Source organism: Genypterus blacodes, unplaced genomic scaffold (genome assembly GCF_046128005.1).
Source record: "Genypterus blacodes isolate CSIRO-AG114 ecotype Tasmania unplaced genomic scaffold, CSIRO-AGI_Gbla_v1 ptg000005l_1, whole genome shotgun sequence".
In the NCBI taxonomy this organism is placed as follows: Eukaryota; Metazoa; Chordata; class Actinopteri; order Ophidiiformes; family Ophidiidae; genus Genypterus; species Genypterus blacodes.
In genome coordinates, this window is record NW_027466819.1 from 3386918 (window position 1) to 3410000 (window position 23083).

A 23083-nucleotide genomic window follows, 5' to 3' on the forward strand; every position below is an offset into this window, starting at 1 on the left:
TGTCCTGTTGCTTTAAGAACCAAGTTTGAGTTTGTCCTCTGACTCCATAAACAGTTTGAATATTTGAATCTTTCCAGTTCAGGGCGGTGTGTGTGTGTGTGTGTGTGTGTGTGTGTGTGTGTGTGTGTAAGAGGGGGGCGCAAACTTCACATATGTGTGTGATTTGAATTGTGTGTGTAAGATTGTTTAGTGTGAATCTAAGTATGTAAAACTTGCATGGAAAATGTAGGACAAAGTTAAAGATGTAGAATATTTGAGAAAATCTGTATCATCTGTATTGCAACACTGAGATATGAGCAGAGACTGTCAGACTGCTCCTCCTCCTGGAATGAGGCAGAACCTGATCAACTCTCCTTCTTCCTCCTCATCCTCCTCTCAAACACACTGACTTCCTGTTCCTCTCCTTCACAGATCTGCACTCTAAAGGTGAGAGTAACAAACAAGTGCTGAGGTTCAGAGCTGACGAGTCACATTCACTGTAGATCAGAGAGAGGAAACAGGAAAGGAGAAGATATGAGCACAAACTGCTCTGATCTCAGAGGAAGGGAAGCTCAGACGCTCACTAAACTGAGAGGTGAAATGGCGCAGCAAGGAATTCAGATGGATCAGGAAAAGTTTTTCTGTTCGATCTGTCTGGATGTGGATTCATTTGATTCTTTCCAGCTCAGGGCGGTGTGTGTGTGTGTGTGTGTGTGTGTGTGTGTGTGTGTGTGTGTGTGTGTGTGTGTTTGTAGGAGGGGGCGCAAACTTCACATTTGTGTGTGATTTGAATTGTGTTTGTAAGATTACATAGTGTGAAACTACATGTATGTAGAAAATGCAATGCATATAAATGTAACAGTCAATCTAATCAGGATGCTTACAAACCCATGATGAGGTGAATATCTTCTGTACATGTAAACACTGAATGAGAATGCTTCAGCAGACTCAAACTAATGGATGGAACCAAGGAAATGCATCAATCAATAAAAAAAAAACTGTTTCAAAGCCGGATCGCTGTTTTACTTCCATGCTCATTACACAGAGTTCAGTCAATATTAGGAAAATACAGAATAAACAGAGGAACTCATCTTTAAAAGGGAATGAACTGAAGATATAAGAGAAGATGAAACGTTAAAGGACATTTCAGTTGTCATCTTTAAACTTTGCAAGTAATGTACCAGGTGAAAATATGAACTCCTGCTAAAATCCCGATGCAACCAAATATTTATGAACACACACACACACACACACACACACACACACACACACACACGCACACACACACACACACCTGAGCTAACCTAAGGAACGGAACCAGAGCACCCAGAGGATGTTCCAGATATCTTCCTTTTGTTTTTACTTCATTCGGCCCTCCTCCCCTCCTTCAATCTGACGTATGGCCTCAGTGAGAGGATTTCATTTGTAAAAGAGCTTCAACTGTTTAGAAAAGCAGCCATCAAAGCAACCATCAACCAACAGAACCACTGGAACAATGTACATTTATGAACCTGAGAACAATCAAACACAATGAAGACAAGAATGAAACAACAACATCTGCTTCAATATTCTGCCATCAACCTAACAAGGAAACTGCTTCTCTTCCTGGAATGAGTCACAGGCCTGACGCGTCCTCGCTCCTCCTCCTGCTCAGCTCCAACCTGGGCTCAGAATTCCTGGTTCCTCCCCTTCACAGATCTGCACTCTACAGACGAGTGTGACCAACAAGTGCTGAGCAAGAGTTGATAAGCCACATGCACTGTAGATCAGAGAGAGGAAACAGGAAAGGAGGAGTTTGGGTTAGGATCAGAGAACAAACGGCTCAGATTTCAGAGGAAGTGAAACTCACCTGTTCACTGTCACTGAGAGGTGAAATGGCGCAGCAAGGAATTCAGCTGGATCAAGAAACCTTCTGCTGTTCGATCTGTCTGGATCTGCTGAAGGAGCCGGTGACTATTCCCTGTGGACACAGCTACTGCAGGAGATGTATTAACTACTACTGGGATGAAGAGGAGGAGGAGAAAATCCCCAGCTGCCCTCAGTGCAGACAGACCTTCATACCGAGGCCTGTCCTGGTGAGGAACACCATGTTAGCAGATTTAGTTGAGAAGCTGAAGAAGACAGAACTCCAAGCTGCTCCTGCTGATCACTGCTATGCTGGACCTGCAGATGTTGGTTGTGATTTCTGCACTGGGAGAAAACTGAAAGCCATCAAGTCCTGTCTGCAGTGTCTGGTCTCTTACTGTGAGCAACACCTCCAGCCTCACTATGATGTAGCTCCATTAAAGAAACACAAGCTGGTGGAGCCCTCCAACAAGCTTCAGGAGAACATCTGCTCTCTTCACCATGAGGTGATGAAGATGTTCTGCCGCACTGATCAGCAGTGTATCTGTTATCTCTGCCCTGTGGATGAACATGAAGGTCACCACACAGTCTCAGCTGCAGCAGAGAGGAAGGAGAGGCAGAGAGAGCTCGGAGAGAGTCGACAACAAGTCCAGCAGAGAATCCAGGACAGACAGAAAGACGTGAAGGTGCTTCAGCAGAAGGTGAAGGACATCAATCAGTCTGCTGATAAAGCAGTGAGGGACAGTGAGGAGATCTTCAGCCAGCTGATCCGTCTCATGGAGAAAAGAAGCTCTGATGTGAAGCAGCAGATCAGATCCCAGCAGAAAACTGAAGTGAGTGGAGCTGAAGAGCTTCAGGAGAAGCTGGAGCAGGAGATCACTGAGCTGAGGAGGAAAGACGCTGAGCTGCAGCAGCTGTCACACACAGAGGATCACATCCAGTTTCTACACAATTACCCCTCACTGCCACATCTCAGTGAATCTACACACTCAGCCAGCATCAATATTCGTCCTCTGGGTCACTTTGAGGAGGTGACGGCGGCTGTGTCAAAGGTCAGAGATCAACTACAGAACATGCTGAGTGAGGGATGGACCAAGATCTCACTGACACTGACTGATCTGGATGTTTCACTGTCACCAGCAGAGCCCAAGACCAGAGCTGGACTCTTAAGATATTCACAGGAAATCACAATGGATCCAAACACAGCACAGAGACATCTGTTATTATCTGAGGGGAACAGAAAAGTGACATTAATGAATAAACCTCAGTCATATTCTGCTCATCCAGACAGATTCACTAAGTGGTCTCAGGTCCTGAGTACAGAGAGTCTGACTGGACGTTGTTACTGGGAGGTGGAATGGAGAGGAGGAGCAGTTAGAGTAGCAGTGACATACAAGGATATTAAAAGAGGAGGGGGTGAAAGTAGATTGGGATTCAATGAAAAGTCTTGGTCATTATATCATTACAACAACAGGTGTTCTATCACACATAACAGTATCAGCATACCTCTCTCAATCCCTCAGTCCTCCAGAGTAGGAGTGTACCTGAATCAGCCTGCAGGTCTTCTGTCCTTCTACAGCGTCTCTGACACCATGACTCTCCTCCACAGAGTCCAGACCACATTCACTCAGCCGCTCTATGCTGGAATTAGGCTTTGGAATGTTGAAGCCACAGCTGAGTTTAAGTAGACAGGAGTCATCAAAGAGTCACATTCATGTTACATTACATTACATTACGATCATTTGACAGACGCTTTTATCCAAAGCGACTTACATTACATTACCACCATTCGCAGAGGGGGGAGCACTTAAGGGTTCGGTGCCTTGCTCAGGGGCACCTCGGCAGGGGCTCGAACCGGCAACCCTCCGGTTCCCAAGCGGAAGCACTACCCACTGAGCCACTGCCGCCAATGTTGTCTCCATCTTTGTTGCTCACTTGTTATCACTGTGAGGTTCCTGTGCTGCTCCTCCCAGAGATCAGCTGTCAATCAAGCACTTTGGTCTTAACTATGATATCTTCTTATGCTGTTTAAGGTTCTTTCACTAGGTGGCGCCCTTTGCTGTGTTTAATCGAGGTAGGAACTGCTAAACTCCTGTGTGCTCTATTAAAGTTGTAATGTTTGTGAAATATCTGTATGAGTTAAGGGATTCTATCAAAGCTGCTGTAGATAATGTGAAGCTGATACGACGACAGAACTGAACTGAGGTGATTCTCCCACTAAAACATGAACAAGAGCAAAGTGTCTGTGTTGAGAGCAGAAGAACATCTGCTGATCACTTTCTCATCCATTCAGTCGCTCAAAGAGGCTTTGTTTTCTGTCCTGTTGCTTTAAGAACCAAGTTTGAGTTTGTCCTCTGACTCCATAAACAGTTTGAATAAACCTACAGAACTGAAAATGTGGATTCAATTGATTCTTTCCAGTTCAGGGCCGTGTGTGTGTGTGTGTGTGTGTGTGTGTGTGTGTGTGCGTGAGTGTGTGTGTGTGTGTGTAGGAGGGGGGCACAAACTTCACCTATGTGTGTGATTTGAATTGTGTGTGTAAGATTGTATAGTGTGAATCTACAAGAATGTAAAACTTGTATGTAAAATGTAAAACATGCATGTATTTGAAGCCAAATTTCTCAAGGCTGGGATCAAATAAAGGGTTCTTCTTCCTCCTCTTCCTCTTCTGTGTGACAGTGTTGTTGGTGGTCACAGGCATTTTCATTCAGTGAGACTGTAAATGAAGTCACTGTCCAGAAGGATGTTGGTTCTTCTTCTGGTAATATTTAACCCCTGCATGAGAAACACTGAGCAGAGGCAGCTGAACTGATTTTGCATGAAGAAACGTCCTGACACTGATCAATATGTCCTCAATCAAAACAAAAGGTTCAAGTGATTTGTGTTGGTGCCTGAGGACCAAAGTGATGATGATGATGACGATGATCCTGACAGATTTTCCAAAGCCGTCCTCTTCATGTCATGAATACATAAGGAGACGCCGGTGAAGAAGGCGTGTCTGGGCCAGAAATGTTTGTAGCCCTGACAACCGAAAACAGTAAACAAAGGCCAAATGCCCTTTTGTATCTTTTAATCATAAATTATGAATAAATTAAATGCATCAGGACGACCAAACCCTTCCTCAGATGGCAGAGAAAACATGGATCTGTGTGTTGAATCTGTCACTGCAAAGGTTTTTGACTGATGAGGACAAACACTGAGATACACTGAAAAGAGGGGATGGTTCATTTAACAGGAAAACATGGAGGAGAAATGTCCTTTCTGCTTATTATTGATTGGAAATTTCACATTCATGACAAGCTAAAGTACAAACAGCTAAACAGAACAGGGAGGCAACCTAAATGTTTACTTCATCAGGTGAGAAGGACAAAGTTAAAGATGTAGAATATTTGAGAAAATCTGTATCATCTGTATTGTAACACTGAGATATGAGCAGAGACTGTCAGGCTGCTCCTCTTCTTGGAATGAGGCAGAACCTGATCAGCTCTCCTTCTTCCTCCTCCTCCTCCTCCTCTCAAACGCACTGACTTTCTGTTCCTCCCCCTTCACAGATCTGCACTCTAAAGGTGAGTGTAACTAACAAGTGCTGAAGTTCAGAGCCGATGAGCCACATTCACTGTAGATCAGAGAGAAGAAACAGGAAAGGAGGAGTTTGGAGCACAAACTGCTCTGATTTCAGAGGAAGGGAAACTCAGACGCTCACTGAACTGAGAGGTGAAATGGCGCAGCAAGGAATTCAGCTGGATCAAGAAACCTTCTGCTGTTCGATCTGTCTGGATCTGCTGAAGGAGCCGGTGACTATTCCCTGTGGACACAGCTACTGCAGGAGATGTATTAACAACTACTGGGATGAAGAGGAGAAGGAGAAAATCCCCAGCTGCCCTCAGTGCAGGCAGACCTTCATACCGAGGCCTGTCCTGGTGAGAAACACCATGTTAGCAGATTTAGTGGAGAAGCTGAAGAAGACAGAACTCCAAGCTGCTCCTGCTGATCGCTGCTATGCTGGACCTGCAGATGTTGGTTGTGATTTCTGCACTGGGAGAAAACGGAAAGCCATCAACTCCTGTCTGCAGTGTGTGGCCTCTTACTGTGAGCAACACCTCCAGCCTCACTATGAGGTAGCTCCATTAAAGAAACACAAGCTGGTGGAGCCCTACAACAAGCTTCAGGAGAACATCTGCTCTCTTCACCATGAGGTGATGAAGATGTTTTGCCGCACTGATCAGCAGTGTATCTGTTATCTCTGCTCTATGGATGAACATAAAGGTCACCACGCAGTCTCAGCTGCAGCAGAGAGGAAGGAGAGGCAGAGAGAGCTCGGGGAGAGTCGACAACAAGTCCAGCAGAGAATCCAGGACAGACAGAAAGACGTGAAGGTGCTTCAGCAGGAGATGAAGGACATCAATCAGTCTGCTGATAAAGCAGTGAGGGACAGTGAGGAGATCTTCAGCCAGCTGATCCGTCTCATGGAGAAAAGAAGCTCTGATGTGAAGCAGCAGATCAGATCCCAGCAGAAAACTGAAGTGAGTGGAGCTGAAGAGCTTCAGGAGAAGCTGGAGCAGGAGATCACTGAGCTGAGGAGGAGAGACGCTGAGCTGCAGCAGCTGTCACACACAGAGGATCACATCCAGTTTCTACACAATTACCCCTCACTGCCACATCTCAGTGAATCTACACACTCAGCCAGCATCAATATCCGTCCTCTGAGGCACTTTGAGGAGGTGACGGCGGCTGTGTCAAAGGTCAGAGATCAACTACAGAACATGCTGAGTGAGGGATGGACCAAGATCTCACTGACACCGACTGATGTGGATGTTTCACTGTCACCACCAGAGCCCACGACCAAAGCTGGATTCTTAAGATATTCACAGGAAATCACAATGGATCCAAACACAGCACACATACGTCTGATGTTAACTGGGGGGAACAGAAACGTAATGCGCATCTCTACACCTCGGTCATATTCTGATCATGCAGACAGATTCACTGGCTGCCCTCAGGTCATGAGTACAGAGAGTCTGACTGGACGTTGTTACTGGGAGGTGGAGAGGAGCGGAGGAGTTATAGTAGCAGTGACATACAAGGATATTAAAAGAGGAGGGGGTGAAAGCGGATTTGGATTCAATGAAAAGTCTTGGGCATTAAATCATTACGACGATAGTTGTTCTTTCACACATAACAGTATCGAAACTCCTCTCTCAGTCCCCTCTCCCTCCTACAATTTTTTTAGAATTCCCTTAATCCTTCAGTCCTCCAGAGTAGGAGTGTACCTGGATCAGCCTGCAGGTCTTCTGTCCTTCTACAGCGTCTCTGACACCATGACTCTCCTCCACAGAGTCCAGACCACATTCACTCAGCCGCTCTATGCTGGAATTTGGCTTTGGAATGAAGGAGCCACAGCTAATTTTAAGTAGACAGGACTCATCAAAGAGTCACATTCATGTTGTCTCCATCTTTGTTGCTCACTTGTGATCACTGTGAGGTTCCTGTGCTGCTCCTCCCAGAGATCAGCTGTCAATCAAGCACTTTGGTCTTAACTATGATATCTTCTTATGCTGTTTAAGGTTCTTTCACTAGGTGGCGCCCTTTGCTGTGTTAAATGAGGTGGTAACTTCTAAACTCCTGTGTGCTCTATTATAGTTGTAATGTTTGTGAAATATCTGTATGAGTTAAGGGATTCTATCAAAGCTGCTGTAGATAATGTGAAGCTGATACGACGACAGAACTGAACTGAGGTGATTCTCCCACTAAAACATGAACAAGAGCAAAGTGTCTGTGGTGAGAGCAGAAGAACATCTGCTGATCACTTTCTCATCCATTCAGTCGCTCAAAGAGGCTTTGTTTTCTGTCCTGTTGCTTTAAGAACCAAGTTTGAGTTTGTCCTCTGACTCCATAAACAGTTTGAATAAACCTACAGAACTGAAAATGTGGATTCAATTGATTCTTTCCAGTTCAGGGCCGTGTGTGTGTGTGTGTGTGTGTGTGTGTGTGTGTGTGTGTGTGTGTGTGTGTGTGTGTGCGTGAGTGTGTGTGTGTGTGTAGGAGGGGGCACAAACTTCACCTATGTGTGTGATTTGAATTGTGTGTGTAAGATTGTATAGTGTGAATCTAGAAGAATGTAAAACTTGTATGTAAAATGTAAAACATGCATGTATTTGAAGCCAAATTTCTCAAGGCTGGGATCAAATAAAGGGTTCTTCTTCTTCCTCTTCCTCTTCCTCTTCTGTGTGACAGTGTTGTTGGTGGTCACAGGCATTTTCATTCAGTGAGACTGTAAATGAAGTCACTGTCCAGAAGGATGTTGGTTCTTCTTCTGGTAATATTCAACCCCTGCATGAGAAACACTGAGCAGAGGCAGCTGAACTGATTTTGCATGAAGAAACGTCCTGACACTGATCAATATGTCCTCAATCAAAACAAAAGGTTCAAGTGATTTGTGTTGGTGCCTGAGGACCAAAGTGATGATGATGATGACGATGATCCTGACAGATTTTCCAAAGCCGTCCTCTTCATGTCATGAAAATACAAAGAGACGCCGGTGAAGAAGGCGTGTCTGGGCCAGAAATGTTTGTAGCCGTGACAACCGAAAACAGTAAACAAAGGCCAAATGCCCTTTTGTATCTTTTAATCATAAATGATGAATAAATTAAATGCATAAGGACGACCAAACCCTTCCTCAGATGGCAGAGGAAACATGGATCTGTGTGTTGAATCTGTCACTGCAAAGGTTTTTGACTGATGAGGACAAACACTGAGATACACTGAAAAGAGGGGATGGTTCATTTAACAGGAAAACATGGAGGAGAAATGTCCTTTCTGCTTATCATTGATTGGAAATTTCACATTCATGACAAGCTAAAGTACAAACAGCTAAACAGAACAGGGAGGCAACCTAAATGTTTACTTCATCAGGTGAGAAGGACAAAGTTAAAGATGTAGAATATTTGAGAAAATCTGTATCATCTGTATTGTAACACTGAGATATGAGCAGAGACTGTCAGACTGCTCCTCTTCCTGGAATGAGGCAGAACCTGATCAACTCTCCTTCTTCCCGCTCCTCCTCCTCTCACACACACAAATGTATTCTTCTCTTTTCCTTTATGCAATGGAAATCTCCATGATTGATCCATTTTGTCCTCCAATAACTGGAATGTCAGTGTTGTTTTGCATTGAGGGCCTTTAGAGACGCTGTTGTCCTTAAAATGAGACCAGAAAAAAGGAAACTTAGTACTTGAATGCCTCGTTGCACATTTTGGAGTGTGTGTATATTTTCCATTCCCCTTTATTGCTGCTGTACAAACTTCTGCTCTCTGTTATTTGATCTGAATACTTGATAAGATGTTTTTGTTATAATGACCATAGATATTTAGTAAGAGTTCCATATCAATGTAACAGTCAATCTAATCAGGATGCTTACAAACCCATGATGAGGTGAATATCTTCTGTACATGTAAACACTGAATGAGAATGCTTCAGCAGACTCAAACTCATGGATGGAACCAAGGAAATGCATCAATCAATAAAAATAAAAACTATTTCAAAGCCGGATCGCTGTTTTACTTCCATGCTCATTACACAGAGTTCAGTCAATATTGGGAAAATACAGAATAAACAGAGGAACTCATCTTTAAAGGGAATGAACTGAAGATATAAGAGAAGATGAAACGTTAAAGGACATTTCTGTTGTCATCTTTAAACTTTGCATTTTTGACAAATGTTGAACTTCAGTCATTACTTCACTCTGCCTTTGCATGAGCCCTTAGCTTTGTTTAGTAAATTTGTTTCTCTAAAGTTCTACATTGTCTTCTTTTTTGTGTATATGTGGATTAAATTCCTCAAACTATTTCCTTGTTATTATTTTAGTGCTGGACTTATTAGTTGGTCTTTAGCTGACAGACAGAATAAAGATGAATTCTATTTCCTGGTTGGTGCTTGTAAGTAATGTAACAGGTGAAAATATGAACTCCTGCTTAGAACCCTGATGCAACCAAATATTTATGAACACACACACACACACACACACACACACACACACACACACACACACAGACACACACACACACACACACCTGAGCTAACCTAAGGAACGGAACTAGAGCACCCAGAGGAAATGTGTCATTCTAAATATGTTCTAGATATCTTTCTTTTGTTTTTACTTCATTCGGCCCTCCTCCCCTCCTTCAATCAGACGTATGGCCTCAGTGAGGGGATTTCATTTGTAAAAGAGCTTCAACTGTTTAGAAAAGCAGCCATCAAAGCAACCATCAACCAACAGAACCACTTGAACAATGTACATTTATGAACCTGAGAACAATCAAACACAATGAAGACAAGAATGAAACAACAACATCTGCTTCAATATTCTGCCATCAACCAAACAAGGAAACTGCTTATCTTCCTGGAATGAGTCACAGGCCTGACGTGTCCTCGCTCCTCCTCAGCTCCACCCTGGGCTCAGACTTCCTGGTTCCTCCCCTTCACAGATCTGCACTCTACAGACGAGTGTGACCAACAAGTGCTGAGCAAGAGTTGATAAGCCACATGCACTGTAGATCAGAGAGAGGAAACAGGAAAGGAGGAGTTTGGGTTAGGATCAGAGAACAAACGGCTCTGATTTCAGAGGAAGTGAAACTCACCTGTTCACTGTCACTGAGAGGTGAAATGGCGCAGCAAGGAATTCAGCTGAAACAAGAAAGAATCACCTGTTCTATCTGTCTGGATCTGCTGAAGGAGCCGGTGACTATTCCCTGTGGACACAGCTACTGCAGGAGATGTATTAACAACTACTGGGATGGAGAGAAGGAGGAGAAAATCCCCATCTGCCCTCAGTGCAGACAGACCTTCACACCGAGGCCTGTCCTGGTGACAAACACCATGTTAGCAGATTTAGTGGAGGAGCTGAAGATGACAAAACTCCAAGCTGCTCCTGCTGATCACTGCTATGCTGGACCTGCAGATGTTGGTTGTGATTTCTGCACTGGGAGAAAACGGAAAGCCATCAAGTCCTGTCTGCAGTGTGTGGCCTCTCACTGTGAGCAACACCTCCAGCCTCACTATGATGTAGCTCCATTCAAGAAACACAAGCTGGTGGAGCCCTCCAAGAAGCTTCAGGAGAACATCTGCTCTCTTCACCATGAGGTGATGAAGATGTTCTGCCGCACTGATCAGCAGTGTATCTGTTATCTCTGCCCTGTGGATGAACATAAAGGTCACCACACAGTCTCAGCTTCAGCAGAGAGGAAGAAGAGGCAGAGAGAGCTCGGGGAGAGTCGACAACAAGTCCAGCAGAGAATCCAGGACAGACGGAAAGACGTGAAGGTGCTTCAGCCGGAGATGAAGGACATCAATCAGTCTGCTGATAAAGCAGTGAGGGACAGTGAGGAGATCTTCAGCCAGCTGATCCGTCTCATGGAGAAAAGAAGCTCTGATGTGAAGCAGCAGATCAAATCCCAGCAGAAAACTGAAGTGAGTGGAGCTGAAGAGCTTCAGGAGAAGCTGGAGCAGGAGATCACTGAGCTGAGGAGGAAAGACGCTGAGCTGCAGCAGCTGTCACACACAGAGGATCACATCCAGTTTCTACACAATTACCCCTCACTGCCACATCTCAGTAAATCTACACACTCCAGCATCAATATCCGTCCTCTGAGACGCTTTGAGGAGGTGACGGCGGCTGTGTCAAAGGTCAGAGATCAACTACAGAACATGCTGAGTGAGGGATGGACCAAGATCTCACTGACACTGACTGATCTGGACGTTTCACTGTCACCAGCAGAGCCCACGACCAAAGCTGGATTCTTAAGATATTCACAGGAAATCACAATGGATCCAAACACAGCACACATACGTCTTGGGTTAACTGGGAAGAACAGATACGTACTGCGCATGTCTACACCTCTGTCATATTCTGCTCATCCAGACAGATTCACTGGATGCCCTCAGGTCATGAGTACAGAGAGTCTGACTGGACGTTGTTACTGGGAGGTGGAGTGGGGCAGGAGAGGAGGTATAGTAGCAGTGACATACAAGGATATTAAAAGAGGAGGGGGTGAAAGTGGATTTGGCTTCAATGAAAAGTCCTGGGCATTAAATCATTACAAAGATAGTTGTTCTTTCACACATAACAGTATCATCACTCCTCTCTCAGTCCCCTCTCCCTCCTACGACTTACTGAGAACTCTCTCAGTCTCTTTCTCCTCCAGAGTAGGAGTGTACCTGGATCACTCTGCAGGTCTTCTGTCCTTCTACAGCGTCTCTGACACCATGACTCTCCTCCACAGAGTTCAGACCACATTCACTCAGCCGCTCTATGCTGGAATTTGGCTTTGGAATTTTGCAGACACAGCTGAGTTTAAGTAGACAGGACTCATCAAAGAGTCACATTCATGTTGTCTCCATCTTTGTTGCTCACTTGCTATCACTGTGCGGTTCCTGTGCTGCTCTTCCCAGAGATCAGCTGTCAATCAAGCAGTTTGGTCTAAACTATGAGGTCTTCTTATGCTGTTAAAGGTTCTTTCACTAGGTGGCGCCCTTTGCTGTGTTTAATGAGGTGGAAACTGTTAAACTCCTGTGTGTGTGTGTGTAGGAGGGGGGGCGCAATCTTCACATATGTGTGTGATTTGAAATGTGTGTGTAAAAATGCATAGTGTGAATCTACAAGTATGTAAAACTTGCATGTAAATGTACTGATGACTCCATAAACAGTTTGAATAAACCTAAAGAGCTTAAAATGTGGATTCATTTGATTCTTTCCAGTTCAGGGCGGGGAGTTGATCTCATGTCATCACAGACTCGGCCTCAGTTCACACATTGTGATGTAACCTCAACACCTTCACTGACTTTGTTTCATCAACATTATTCCCCTCAGGAGACTCAGTCGACCCCTACCATCATTGTCCTCGTAATTTTCTTTAAGGATTCACGATATTGACTAACAACGCCACCAACATAATCACTTTGACCATAGAGGTTAGAAGTCACACACACACACACACACAGAGTCATAACTTGCATGCAAACAATTAGATGCTTCAACGCTGCTATACACCGCACGTGCTACAGCTGACGTGACGTGAAGCCTTTTCCGGTAAACATCCCCACCTGCCCTCTGATTACAGGCTCACCTACAGGCGCTTCTCTCTACGCCATCCGCCATCTACCGGTCAACAAGGGAACTACAAGTGAACACGTTATTATTGGAGAACACACAAAAACTCTAAACTGGCTCAACAGTGCCTCTATACTGGTTCCTTTACAGACTGACTGTGAACGAATGAATAAATATGAAGTTGAAAACATGAACAATCTTTCATTTTATTTCACAATTGAATTTGTGATCGAAGACAATGTTTCCATCATAGAAAAATATGATTCTGTTTGGCAGACGAGAGGGAGGAAGACGAGCAACAGCCGTATTCAATTCAAACTCTCATTGCACAGGATCATAACATCTACAAAATGTATTTTATTTTATAACACGTTTGCTTTCCTTGTTTCCGCTTCCTGTTTTCATACCGGAAATGACTCCACCGCGAGTCTTTGAACAAAACAAGCTGCTGGTATCCCGCGTGGCCACCAGGGGGAGACGCTTCGCGGCCGCTGAACCCTCACACGTATGCCAATAACTACATATCCCACAATCCTCCGCGGCGGTTTTTTTTTTCTTGGCTGCCTCCATTCGTCTGTCTTCCACTAAAACAGAGAACTCGTCAGGTGCTCTGTGAATGCTGCCACCGAAACGCACAGCGAGCCAATTACGAAACCAGAGACGGATTAAAACACCAGGAATTCGTGTTTGTAAGGTGAGTGAAGCAGAGACGTTTATAACCCGGGTTTAATGCGTTAACTTAGACAAATGAGCTAGGTTAGCTAGCTGCCAAACAACGGCACAGCAGCGTTTGAACGCTGTTATCATCACGGCAAACGTTTGGATTCGTTAAGTTGCCTCCTCGCTTCTTTGGTTGTAGCTTTGCAGCTTTTCGTTTCGATCGGAAGTCCTCGGTCGCCGGAGCGCTGCAGGGAAAACGTCATTCATGAGCGGACCTGCCTGATCGCTGACGTCATCTGACGCATCGATAAGGCTGCATGATGTGACGGAATCCTGCAGCTGCTCACATTCACCCTTCGATCACTCTCAGCTCACCCCTAAGTCACACAAATGTCTAAACTAAAGCTTCACACTCCCACATTCGCTTCGTTTAAATGTCATCTTGTCATATCGAGTAGAAACGAAGCTTCTGTCTCAATTTCCTGAGTCAGGTTTGTGTGTCAATCAAAATACATCTATATAAAAGGGCCCAAACTAAATAACACAAAACGTGCCTATTTGCTTTGTCTTTATCTTGATCGATTGTTGATGATTATATAGAGGCAGCTGTGTGTTCTCTGGTAAAATAAGGCTAGATAGTGTGTGTGTGATCCTATAACCTCGTATTCCTCCAGAAGTGGAGAAGACCAGAGGTGGCGCGTCTTCATCTTCTCCTGAACTCCTCCTGAACTCCTCCTTCTGTCCCCTTCAGATGCTGTGATGCAGGTTTGTCTCCAGTAAGTCTCCCTCATGCCTACACGTCTCGGCCCGTGAGTGACACGTCCGCCGCCTTAGCAGTGAACAGCGGGCGGCCCCAGGGGGGCGGAGCCAGCGATGGACAGCCGATGCAGCAGCAGCGCCGATTCCCGGTTGACCGTCCAGGGGTTGGGGTCCATCTCTGCCAGGGTGGAGTCGTACGACGCTGGGGAGAAGAAGTGCATCTCCGACGTGCGGAGGACCTTCTGCCTCTTCGTCACCTTCGACCTCTTGTTCATCACCTTGCTCTGGATCATTGAGCTCAATGTAAGAAATGGCAGATTGTGTGTTTGTGACTACACATCCACTTTCACACTGTGAGCCAGACGTGACCAACATCTGACTGAAACGATTGATTAATTATGACCTTAAATGTGTTCTTGGCAAAAACACAGTAGGCTGAGATTCCAGAAGATTCCTTTAGAAACGTCGACCTTTAGCCATCTTCACGTTTCCTCCAGTCTCAGCCTGGCCTGCTGATGACTCCGTGTCACAGTCATTAAACATCCTGCCCTGAATGAGGAAGTGGTTTTACTGCCACCCGTGTTCCCAGAATGACCCACTTTCAGTTTTGTGAACCTTGGTCGCCGTGGCTGCAGTGATTGGTCTGTTGTGGACAGATTCCTCACTGCTTCTCTTTTGCCTCTCGTGACAAATCAGCCGGTTCAGACACAATGTTTTGAATTCTTTAACGTCACTTCTAAATGGAAAGAGGGGAAGTTTAGCTGTGTTCCTCCTTCATTGTAGCAGAGTGAGATTCCACTGCTGCATTATTTCTGTGCTTTTATTGTGGAGGAGTGTTTTATTTTGATGAGTCATGGTGATTTCCTGTCAGGTGAACGGGGGCATACCAAAGCAGCTGAACGAAGAGGTCCTGCACTACGACTACCACGCCTCCTTCTTCGACATTTTTGTAAGACACCTGACCTTGTTTCACTCCTCGTAAACAGAACCCATTCAAATTCCCCTGTGTTAAAGTTATTTCCTCCTCCCTTTCCTTTCCTTCTTTCCTTCCCTTCAGCTCCTGGCCGTCTTCAGGTTCGCGGCACTCATCCTGGCCTACGCTGTGTGTAAGCTTCGACACTGGTGGGCCATCGCGGTACGTTTGAATACTTTTAAGCATGTGAAGTCGCTGCATTTCCCCCTCAGCACCAACAGAGGGCACTGCTGAGTCGTAACCGTCACATTTCTTTATGTGAACAGTTTTTAAATCAGATTTTGGCCAAACTTCAGTAATAAAAGCATATTAAGGGAATAATACTGATCTTGATAACACCTGTCATACAATGAATGCAGCTTTAAGTGCTTCATTAATGAGGGGGAGTGAGTTATATTCTGATATTACTGCACAAATCAATGTTTTAAGTGAATGTTCAGTATTTTCTAATGCTGATGTCATCATGAACAACGAGGGACATCGGTTCAAATCCCTGTTTGTTGTGATTTTGCAGATCACCACTGCAGTCTGCTCGGGATTCCTGATCGTCAAAGTAATACTGTCAAAGGTAAGAACCCCCAACCAAATCCTGTCCCTGCCCAGAGGTCAGAGGTCAGGGCCGCAACACTCAGTGGCTGACGTCCCAGACGCTCGGCAAAGCTGTCCTATTCACGTAGTGTGGTGTTTGTGTGTGTAGCTGCTGTCTCAGGGGGCCTTCGGGTATCTGCTGCCCATCATCTCCTTCGTCCTGGCCTGGATAGAGACTTGGCTGCTCGACTTCAAAGTTCTGCCTCAGGAGGCCGAAGACCAATACAGTACTACTACTCTTCCTCTCACTACTACACTTAATACTACTACTACTACTACTACAACTACTCCTCCTCTTCCTCTTCCTGTTTCAGGATATCAGTCCATAATGGACGCCACAGAGCGAGCTCCTCTCATGTGTCCTGGTCCTCTGTCTGACGGACAGTTTTACTCACCGCCCGAGTCTGTGGCAGGTCAGCCGGACGCCACACAGCCACACACTCATCCCCCTCCATACACACACACATACACCCAGTTAGATCAGAGACGTCATACATGTGCATTTTACTACTTTTAACACAAACAAACAGCAGTGAAATTTTTAAAAACCAAAGTATTTATGATTAAAGGGTCTAGTGAGCTCGGTTGATTATGAATCGACACAGATCACAGATGAACACTCACCACAAACAGCAGTGGGATCGGGTAGAGTCGTGGTCTACCTGCACCACAGAGCCCCCTGGTGGATTGCTGTGGTAATAGCTCCAAGTTAGGTTAAAGTTAGTTTGCATGCATTCTTCAACCAGTTATTGAAAATGAAAATGGGATCCTAGAAAACCACAAAAGTCTTCAGGTGACATGTTCACCTGCCACATGCTCGTGTCCCTGAACGCACCGCACACGGGAGTTTAGCGTTATAATGCAGCTGCATCGTTCAGAAAGCCAGAGGTGGACGACATCATTGTCAGCTTGATGGTGAAACGTTTGACGTGTTCCTGTTTCTCTGTTTTTCAGACTCTGATGAGGAGCTTGATGATAAACATGAACCAGAGAAAGGGCTCATTTAACAGGTGACTGAATACTTTCTACATCCTGCTTCCTCTTATGGCCTTTATATCTGTTCATAAAGTAACTCTCTCTCTCTCTCTCTCTCGCTCTCTCTCTCAGGATGGAGACGCTCTTCTTACAACAACGGAGGGGAAAAATCTGCCTTGCATATTCTGCCATTTTATTTTCTATTTTAACGCGTCTCCATGGAGATCTGTGTCCTACGCTTCTTCATACAAACCTTTTCCACGTCGTCACGGCCTATAGATGATTTTTTAGGCCTTCACACTGTATTCAGAAGGTTCATTTCATTTCACAACAAACACAGAGTCATAGTTCATTTCTTCTCTGTGTCGCTGCCTGATGTTTACTTTAGATTATGTGCTGCTCGTCATAGAAATAAGTAGTCGGAAGTGAAGATTAAGCTTTCTCTCTCTCAATTCTGGGGGGGAAAGATGTTTGGCCAGTATTGACACTTTTTCACAGTCCTGAGTTAATAGAATGAATCTGAGGACTCGTACACGGGCCTCACAAGGTCCAGGACTTCAAAGCATTGAGCGATACAAGAGCGTATGTGGGACATCCTAAGATGATTCCTGGCTTCTTGGTCGCCTGCTTGAGTCGACCTCTAAGGTCGGCCACAAATCTGCAGACTTTACAAATGAAGATCTGCAGCGAGAGGAAAGGAAACCATGTGCAATGTGCGAAGTGTAAAGTTGCTTCAGTGAAGGAAGAAGACAGCTGCAGCTTCAGATGAGCTTCAGATGAGCTTCATGTGTACAGCGTCTTCATGCATGCCGCACCACTCAGCCATTTGGTTTAATGAAACGCTTGACTGTTATATAGAATCATTAAAATGTGAACTCTTATGTGGTCGCCTGTTTTGTGCAAAGCAGCTCAGAGGATGGGTTTGTTTTCTTACTACTAGGAGAGTGCATCCTGGTAAAAGCCCAGTTTGAGCGTGAACCTAACACTGAAGTCTGACCCAGCCCAGCGCTGGGCTTCCAACCCACAACCTTCTGGCTGTGAGGCAAAGGCAGGGAACACTGAGCCTCCATGAAGCCCCACAAAGAGAATTGAATAAATCCATGAGATATGTGTAATCGCTAACAATAGTTAATGTTCAAATGTTTAAACTATATATATATATAACTCGAGTCCCACACCTCTGGTTTGTGTAAATTTTGACATTCCATTTAAAGCAAATGCAGTTTTAAAAATATATAAAAAGTGAATATCCCAAGAAGTGAAGGTCTCCTGTACTCACCAGCAGGGGGCGACATAGGGGCGACTTAAGAGCTGAGAGAGGAACGAGACTAAAGAGACACAATCAAATCAGCCCGCATCGCTACTTTGTGGAATACAGTTTTATTATTTTTTCACATTTTTATTGACGGTCAAGTATCCAAGGCATTTGTAAACAGTGTGTCCACAAATAATTCATCTACATGTTTGCCTCATCAGTGAGCGTTTTTCAACCAATCAAACATCCTTGAGAAATAAATACAACAGGGATCAAACCAAAATCAAATAAAAAGGTGAATCTACCTGATGGGGCTCAGACCTGCAGTCAGCCTGGAGATGACGTCACAACATGGTGAATGAAGCGAGAGGCGGTGAAAGTAGAAAACGGTAGAAGCCTGGAGCCGAGGAGGAGAGAGGAAGAGGAAGAGGAAGGCAGAGGCTGAACGCTGAGACCACCCTGTCACTTCACCTCCGCTTCACTATTTACTCTTCCATAACACCTAGACACTTTTTTAATTTTACCCCGCTAATATCTAAAAACACCTAAAGCCCTTCCGCCAATTTACGCGAACTTTTAAATGTATTTTTCTATAAAAAAGAGAAAGAAAAAACAGTGAATTATCTAAAGGTTTACACGCATCCAGTAAATACACTGACGTCTGAGAAAACGCCTCACAGCTGCCCCCTACCGGCAGCGCCTCACACTGCACTGCCTTCAGTGTTGAGATTTACTTTTAGATGAAAACGTGGCGAATCCGTGTAAAATGAGCAGAAAACGCGACATTTCTTCCCGCCACATCTACGGTATACATTTAAACGTGACCTCACTGAGACAACGAAAGCCCCCCCCCCACCCCCGTGTGAACTTGAAGCCTGAAAACAAGTGAGGGCGACAGGAAGCAGGGCGGCCTCACTCTGCCCACAACCTTAAACTGTGACGGATCAGATGGACGCAACATGCACGAAGGAGCGAATCCTGCTCTGACCTCTGACCCGTTTGCCTTTCAACCCGCAGGATTCCTCGTCTGTGTGCGGATCATTATGGGATGGAATGTGGAATTATGCGATTAAACGTAGGATTCACTATTTTCTTCGCAGAGTCCCGAAAAATACGCGTGGAATCTGCGTCTCTACGGCGACGGGCTGCTCGTAACGGGTAACGATTAGTCCTCTAATCTGCCTGGCATAAGCGTCTCCACTGGGCGTAGCTGCGTGGATCAACCGTGCATCTCCCACAGAAATACGTCCCTAACTATTTGCCTCTTCTTTCTTTTTTAGCTTCCAGGTCCTTGGAGCTTTGAACGCCGCGTCTTCATCCTGTCTTTATTTTCTTCTTTTCTCTCTCAGGATCTTCTTTGCTGACAGAAGCCGTTTATATTCTAAATAAACCGTGTTGTGCAGATTTCCCCTCTACTCTCTACAGAATCCCCCTAACGCCCCGGGTTCACTCTACACACTCCTACTACACACACACACACACAGTGCATATACAGTATGTGCTATTGGGTTTTTTGCAGTAAGTATACAATACATGTTTAAGTACTTGAGCGTGTCGTACTGACAGGAAATGACCTCGTGTGTGACTGGAGCAGCGCTGACAGGGGGGGGGGGGCCGTCTGAAAACAAGTCGCAGCTTCATACCTCCGCCAAGGCCCAACGAGCCGAGAGAGAGACACAATTGGTCGGTTAGTTAATTTCCTCCAAACCTGCTATCTGTCATCGACCGTCTCGCTATAATTGGCCATCAAACTTCAGTGGCAGTGTCTCGGCCTTGGCGGAGGTTTGTGCTCTTCTTCTACCTGCCCCTCTAGTTTAAGTTTCTTTCAACGCCGCCAGGACAAAACGCATCCTGTCTGCCCTCGTACGACCTTGGCGGATGTATGTTTTTCCGCGAGCGCCCCTGTGCTCTTCTTTAACGCAATGCATGGTGGGATACCGACATCCTGAACTCTGACCCTTCAGTCACATGACACACCAGCGAGAGCGAGTGTGTCCCTGTGCGGCCGGGACACACACACACACACACACACACACACACACACACACACACACACACACACACACACACACACACACACACACACACACACACACACACACACACACACACACACACACACACACACACACACACACAAGTCCTCGCACGGATCATGATTAATACAAGTCAGAGTTCACCGACGAAAACACAAAGACAATCAGACAAACAAACACGCAGAGACGTTTGGCAGAAATCACAGAGTTTGTTCCGGAGGCCGAACACTGATGAGGAACGGGGCGCTCCGTTTTAACGACGGCCACCTCCGAAGCCGCTCAACCACCTGCCAATCATCCCACGGATCAATTAAGAAAAACAAATCCCAAACATGACATCGTTGCGGCGAAGATCATTCACTTCAACTGACGGATTGTAGACTTTGTGAAAGTGCGAAAGGCCAAAGTATGAAGACAACAACCGCACTCTGGGGGAAGAGACGCCACCAAAAACTAATGAGGAAGAAGAAGGATGAGGGGCCTTCATCACGCTGCACTGGACGACCTGAGGACAGAGATCTCTTCTTCTCTTCTCCCTCTGGTGACGCTTCATGGTTGGTGTTCAAAAGGGGACGCGACCCTATGACCACGAGGCTCTGCAGTGAGGATGACTCATCAGAAAGGAACACACTGCATGATGGGAAATGACCGGGCTTTACAGTGAACGCACCCGGAGTTCTGTAAAGCACAACGCGTTTCTCTGGCTCCTCCCACAGACGTTTGGTCGAGTCTCACACTTTTCACAGCCTTGGAAATTGTCGCAATAGTTCGGCATTCAACAACCGCTGATGATCTTCCTGATGAACGACGGCTGGAAGTGCCGGTGGACAAAGCGGCTGCTCGTTTCCCCCTGTGGCCACCAGGGGGCAACCAAACCCAGCACCTCTCACATCACAGCACTATCAGCAGGTGGAACGCCTTTCTTTCTAGAAAATTCCATGATTCTCCAGGTTATTAACGTCCAAATAAGGTCAGCGACATCCTGTTGTTTTGTAAGTCGGAGCATTCTGGAGATCCCCGGCGTTCCGGCTGGATCCCAGATCTTTGAATGAACCCCGCACGGAGCTGTGAGTGTGATTAGATACAAATGTGTGTTTCCCTATGACATCTGGGCCCGGAACGTCCGTTTAGGTGGCCGATGTGGGAATGTCGTGGAGATATACATGCAGGGCCGAGTAGGGAACAAACAGTGGAGTGAAGGAAGTGGGTTTTCCGAGGCGGCGGCTGTGGAGGTTCTGGCTCGCGTCGCTTCTTCTCTTTGCTCTGCTGAGGATCCGTGAGGGTCCGCTCGTTTAGGCCACGCCCATTTACACCAAACCTTCTTTTGCACACTTACATCCTTACAAACTACAACACAACACTTAGAACTGGACTTCCCTGTCCATCTTTCTAGAATCTTCTTTAAACCGATTTGACACTTTTTCACTGAACACAGACGGGAACATTTGTGGACCTCTAATAAAAAAAAAAAAAAGCGAGCCCAGGGAAAGATTTTAGGGAAGATTGAAAGAAATAAAAAATAAAATAAAAAGATCAAACCAACAACCTTCATCTTTAAAGCATGAAACTCCTCCAAATATGGACCTGGAAGGTTCCATCAGTGAGTTGTGAAGCTTTGTGTTCACCGCTTCCGTCTATTCCTGTTCGTTCCGGCATTTACAAGCCTAGATAAGCGGGAATAACTTCACTTCTACTTCACTTTAACTCTGCTCTGAGTCCTAACAGCGCTCGGTCCCTGACAACCTCCCCCGGAGCTGGAGGAGCGATGGGATGTCACCTCCCTGCTCCCCGCGGGTCCAGGGTCCCTGCTGACAATGTTCAGCTCTGGAATGCGGTCGGGAGGAAAATACCTTCCGGTTCCCGTCGCTCCTGGTCGGATGTATGGATTCATTGTCACGCATCCGACGGTGAAACGAGGTGTCGCTGTGTCAGGGGAGCGACAGACGGCCCTGCCTCGCACGGGAATGTGAGCTGAGCCTGAGGCGGAGCGGCTGAGCCCAGCGACCCGCTGTCCCTCCGGGCTCTCTGAGGGTTTGAGACCCGGGAAGAGAAGCGGACGTCTTGTCGTCTCGCCGAGGCATCGCGTTCCAGTTTCTCATCACGTTACTGCAGTGTGTCACATTTCCATAGGGGTTCGTTTTGGTGTGTGTGTGTTTTCTTATTTCTTTTATGGGGTGAAAGAGCTCAACCACACAGATCCACACACGCTGAGGGAGAAAGACCAGAAGAGAAGAAGCACACGGACAAAAGGGGGGAGAGGGGGAGAGGGGGGCTAAGCTGAGGTATCTGTTCCACTGTGGGACGTCCAGTGTGTCGGCGCGCACGTGTGTGTGTGTGTGTGTCTGTGTGAGTGTGAGTGTGTGTACACGTGTGAGGGAAGGACTGTGAGGTGAGAAGGCACGTGTTGCCGGGGGCGGGGAGGTTTATGAGTGATGAACCTTTATGAGCCTTCGTCCTCCACAGAGCAAACACGCCGCCGTGTTCTGGCTTCTCGCCGTTTCCTGGTCCAATCCCAAAAATGGACAAAGTTCTCTTTCCACGTCTCGCCTGGATGGAACGCAGCGAGCCGTGGAGCCTCAGAGGGAGACACTGGTGCTGATGAAATGTCAAATCCACGACGACTATTTCAAGAGTGTTGAGATGAGGGTCGGACCGGACCGGATGGTTGGTGACCTTTAAAGATGGAGAGGCCACGCCCACAGACACGGTCAGCGTGAACCGAAGCGTCACCTCACCTCACCAGCGATTCACCTCTCAGACTCTGACCGAGACGTGTTCCAGCGAGCGGGCGGGCGCCGGCGGCACCGCGGGCGCCGGCGAGGCCGAAGTCGTGGTGGGCGGAGTTACTCCTTTCAACTCGTTGCCAGGGCAACTCTGGGTGCTGACCCCGCGGTTGAGGGGGCCGGCGC

The 23083-nt window shown here is 46.2% G+C and overlaps 4 protein-coding genes across 5 annotated transcripts in view; 3 read left to right on the forward strand and 1 right to left on the reverse strand.

Annotated features, from left to right (window-relative positions):
- Nucleotides 1–1703: 1703 nt before the first annotated feature.
- On the forward strand, nucleotides 1704–7858 carry LOC142999482 (tripartite motif-containing protein 16-like). Of its 2 annotated transcripts, none has more exons than XM_076149086.1 (2): nucleotides 1704–3240; nucleotides 6922–7858. In XM_076149086.1, the coding sequence occupies exons 1-2, from the start codon at nucleotides 1734–1736 to the stop codon at nucleotides 7236–7238; spliced, it is 1824 nt and encodes a 607-aa protein (XP_076005201.1). In that variant the 5' UTR covers nucleotides 1704–1733; the 3' UTR covers nucleotides 7239–7858. The 2 variants fall into 2 exon arrangements, with proteins under 2 accessions (XP_076005201.1, XP_076005193.1); XM_076149078.1 differs by lacking the exon at nucleotides 6922–7858 and adding an exon at nucleotides 4317–4459 and having other exon boundaries at nucleotides 1704–4282.
- Nucleotides 7859–10286: 2428 nt separating this feature from the next.
- Nucleotides 10287–12792, forward strand: LOC142999471 (tripartite motif-containing protein 16-like). The gene has a single exon (XM_076149067.1). The coding sequence runs from the start codon at nucleotides 10366–10368 to the stop codon at nucleotides 12178–12180; it is 1815 nt and encodes a 604-aa protein (XP_076005182.1). The 5' UTR covers nucleotides 10287–10365; the 3' UTR covers nucleotides 12181–12792.
- Nucleotides 12793–13466: 674 nt separating this feature from the next.
- Nucleotides 13467–17764, forward strand: stard3nl (STARD3 N-terminal like). Its single transcript, XM_076149128.1, has 9 exons — nucleotides 13467–13622; nucleotides 14340–14650; nucleotides 15219–15296; nucleotides 15405–15482; nucleotides 15835–15888; nucleotides 16018–16135; nucleotides 16223–16321; nucleotides 16863–16918; nucleotides 17016–17764. Exons 2-8 carry the CDS (start codon nucleotides 14462–14464, stop codon nucleotides 16913–16915), a joined length of 669 nt encoding a protein of 222 aa, XP_076005243.1. The 5' UTR covers nucleotides 13467–13622; nucleotides 14340–14461; the 3' UTR covers nucleotides 16916–16918; nucleotides 17016–17764.
- A 446-nt stretch (nucleotides 17765–18210) lies between these two features.
- The window catches only part of LOC142999462 (solute carrier organic anion transporter family member 5A1-like), a 15302-nt gene continuing 10429 nt past the window's right edge, over nucleotides 18211–23083 (reverse strand). The window contains exon 9 of the mRNA XM_076149056.1: nucleotides 18211–23083. This exon is cut by the window's right edge and continues 366 nt beyond it. Within this exon, the coding sequence (XP_076005171.1) occupies nucleotides 22929–23083 (155 nt within the window). The 3' untranslated portion in view covers nucleotides 18211–22928.